This window comes from Gaeumannomyces tritici (genome assembly GCF_000145635.1).
Source record: "Gaeumannomyces tritici R3-111a-1 unplaced genomic scaffold supercont2.201, whole genome shotgun sequence".
Lineage (NCBI taxonomy): Eukaryota > Fungi > Ascomycota > Sordariomycetes > Magnaporthales > Magnaporthaceae > Gaeumannomyces > Gaeumannomyces tritici.
In genome coordinates, this window is record NW_008804745.1 from 1,540 (window position 1) to 4,319 (window position 2,780).

General features: G+C 54.4%; 2 protein-coding genes across 2 annotated transcripts; both read left to right on the forward strand.

The window, feature by feature from the left end:
- Nucleotides 1-127: 127 nt before the first annotated feature.
- GGTG_14253 (hypothetical protein) lies at nt 128-406 on the forward strand (the record flags this gene model as incomplete). Its single annotated transcript, XM_009232180.1, has 1 exon — nt 128-406. A coding segment is annotated over one exon (279 nt), but the record flags the coding sequence as incomplete, so codon positions are not given.
- Nucleotides 407-637: 231 nt separating this feature from the next.
- Nucleotides 638-1,891, forward strand: GGTG_14254 (hypothetical protein; the record flags this gene model as incomplete). The annotated part of the gene is made up of 1 exon (XM_009232181.1): nt 638-1,891. The coding sequence occupies one exon, from the start codon at nt 638-640 to the stop codon at nt 1,889-1,891; it is 1,254 nt and encodes a 417-aa protein (XP_009230445.1).
- Between the last annotated feature and the right edge of the window lie 889 nt (nt 1,892-2,780).

The window sequence follows — 2,780 nt, forward strand, 5'->3', positions numbered from 1 at the left end:
AACGACGAGTGCGGTACAACCTAACGCACTTCCAACAAAGCCAGCCTATCCGTCCGCCGTCGGAAAGCAACGCCGCCCGCTCCCTAACCACCGCCCGCCGACTATACACGCTGAAAAACTGGGGCAGAACCTAGTCAGCACCATTGAGGAGTTTTCCAAAGATTGCGAAGGTTACTTCAGCGGTCTGCTCCACGTTAGTGATATTGAGCGTCTCAATACCGACGAAGTGAGAAAATGCGAGCTCGAAAAGGATCACGACCTCCTGGCAACACGAAACGAGTTCAGTCCTGGCGACGATGGCGCCTGCCGGGTTTATGTGGATAATAAGGAGTTTGAGTGGTTTGATCTTTCCGACGGGAACCGGGAGCGTCCTTCGTCAGAGGATGCCGAGGCGTTCGCCAATTAATTTGTCGACGAGACGCAAGCTGCTTGGTCTGCAGGACGTGGACGCAGAAGGCACACGAGGATGCGCGGGCATCTTCGCCAATATTATGTCGGGCCTTCCCCTGACCACGATAACGGTCCGCTGTCGCAATTGAACAAATTGCTCAACCCTGGTAAACTCCGCGAGTTGCCGACAATACCAGGTGTGAACACCAATTATTTGAATCCCGGGGAGTCGGGCTCCAGCACCCCAATGCATTGCGAAGATGCCAGATGGTTTTCGATCAATGTCAACGGTTTTGGGTGGAAGATCTGGATCCTTCTATCCCAGAAAGACACGGCGACATTCGAGAAATACATCAGAAAACGCTGGGGCGACGGCATCTGCGATGATCAGTGGGTGCGCCACCACAGCCTGTTCATTAGCCCGAAGGAGCTGCGTAGGGCAGGCATCAACTTCGATCTCGTCGTCGCTGGTCCTGGCGATGCGGTGGTCACCGCACGCGGACAGTACCACGAAGTCGTCAACATGACGTCCTCGCTAGCTGTTGCTATCAACTTTCAGCTACCCAGCGAGCCGATATTCCCGGGATCTACATGGCGCGTTTGTCAGGAATGCGGGCTATATGCGTTGGGCGATAATGAAGGGCGCGACGTATTAAAGAGAGTAGAGCCTTCACCCCCACCCTCTCCCCCCTCCTCGCCCAATGATGATTGCGAGGAGACGGAGCACGTCGACTCTGGATTGTCTAAGCAAACAGCCACATTGAGCGCTTCTGCTCCTGCCAGGGTCTCCCCAAAAGACAAGGGGAGGCGCGCTGCAGGCAAGCCAGAATCAGCAAGACAGGGCCATAACAACACCCACCAGTCCAAAAGGAAACGCTCCACAGGCGGGTCGTCGGCACGACGCACTCAAGAAAACTCGTCGTGCCAACCAGAAGAGCCACCGCAAGACAGGCGACCAGCGAAGCTGCGGAAGGATACTCCAGATCTCAGGGAGCTAGCAAACGAAATAATTGGTCCACATGCGAGAATGCGACTCAGGGGCCATATTATTACATTGGTCAATATCGCTACCGAGAGGAAGAGCCTCGTCCTGGGCTCAGATTCCGTTTTGCCCGATGATTGGGCGAAACAACTGGACCATTACTATTCGCTTTCTCAGCAATGGGAGAAGTATGAAGCGTTCAGCGGAATGGTGGCTTCGATTTTTGCCACCAAGGCCGTTATGGTCATGTACGACAAACTTTTTCCCGGCAAAACAATATTTAACGACGACGGCAAACTAAAAAGTTTTCCGGGAAACCACGCCGACAAATTCGCAGCACAATTCAACATATCGCCCCTCTCGTTTAGGACCTGGAAAGCGCAGAAAGGCAACCTCATCTGGCTCGGAATGGATTTTATACCATTGCTGCCATCCGTCCGAGTTTTCCAGCGACTGAGCAAGACAGAATTGACAGAACTCCTGGGATATCTATCACGGGGCGGCGCGGGAACTAGGTAGCATGGTCTGATATTCGTGGTTGCACAAGGAGTGCAACATCTATCGTGGCCTGGGTGCGGGAGCTATATCATGGCGTCTGGTGCAGTGGAGCACGTGCCTAGTCACCCGACTAGGTACGTGCGTAAGTCACAGGTGTGCCTGTGACAATATCTAAGCAGCAGTGAAGCCGAACAAATGAAAACTATCGGCAGGGAATTCCGAGCACGTGTTTTGAAAGGCGACATTTCTCTTTGGGTGGAAAAAACACACGACGAACTCAGGACAATGGATATCGAAACACTCCTTGGGATCTCTGTTCCCGGTTCATAATGTCTAGGGAATGAGTCAGAGAACAAAAAAAACTTCAGACCAGCATGGGGGCCAGCTAGAGCCTCAAGTCTCACCATGTGAAGTCGAAAGCAGGGGCGCGATCAGTTCGGTTCCATGCGGGGCTTGCTGCCCTCCTCGCCACGCAAAGATCCATCCACACCCGCACCGTTACCAACACGGGTGTTGTGCCACTGCCAAGGTTATCGTGCAGACAACAATGGGGGAGGATGAGCAGCGCAGAGTGCATGAACAGAGGCGAGAACGAAAACGGAAACAAGGCCACCAAAAGAGAGCCGTCTACGGCCGAAAGCGCTGGGCGAACCAGAGTTCGCAGCTGTCGACCCAGCCAGGGGTGCCAGCTCGACTGGGCTGCCATGCGAGCGCTGCAGGACCATTCTTGTCTACGTAGGAGAAAAGATGATGCGCTCATTTGCCTGCTTTGCGGCCCAGAAGCTAGCAGGTAGGGGACGGGGGTGCTGCAGGTCCAGTAGGAGCGAGGGACATCAAGACCGCCAGTCTGGTTTTGAAGCCCAGGCGGGGGGTGGCGGTGGCTGACGCAGGCCATCCGAATCCCCCTTTT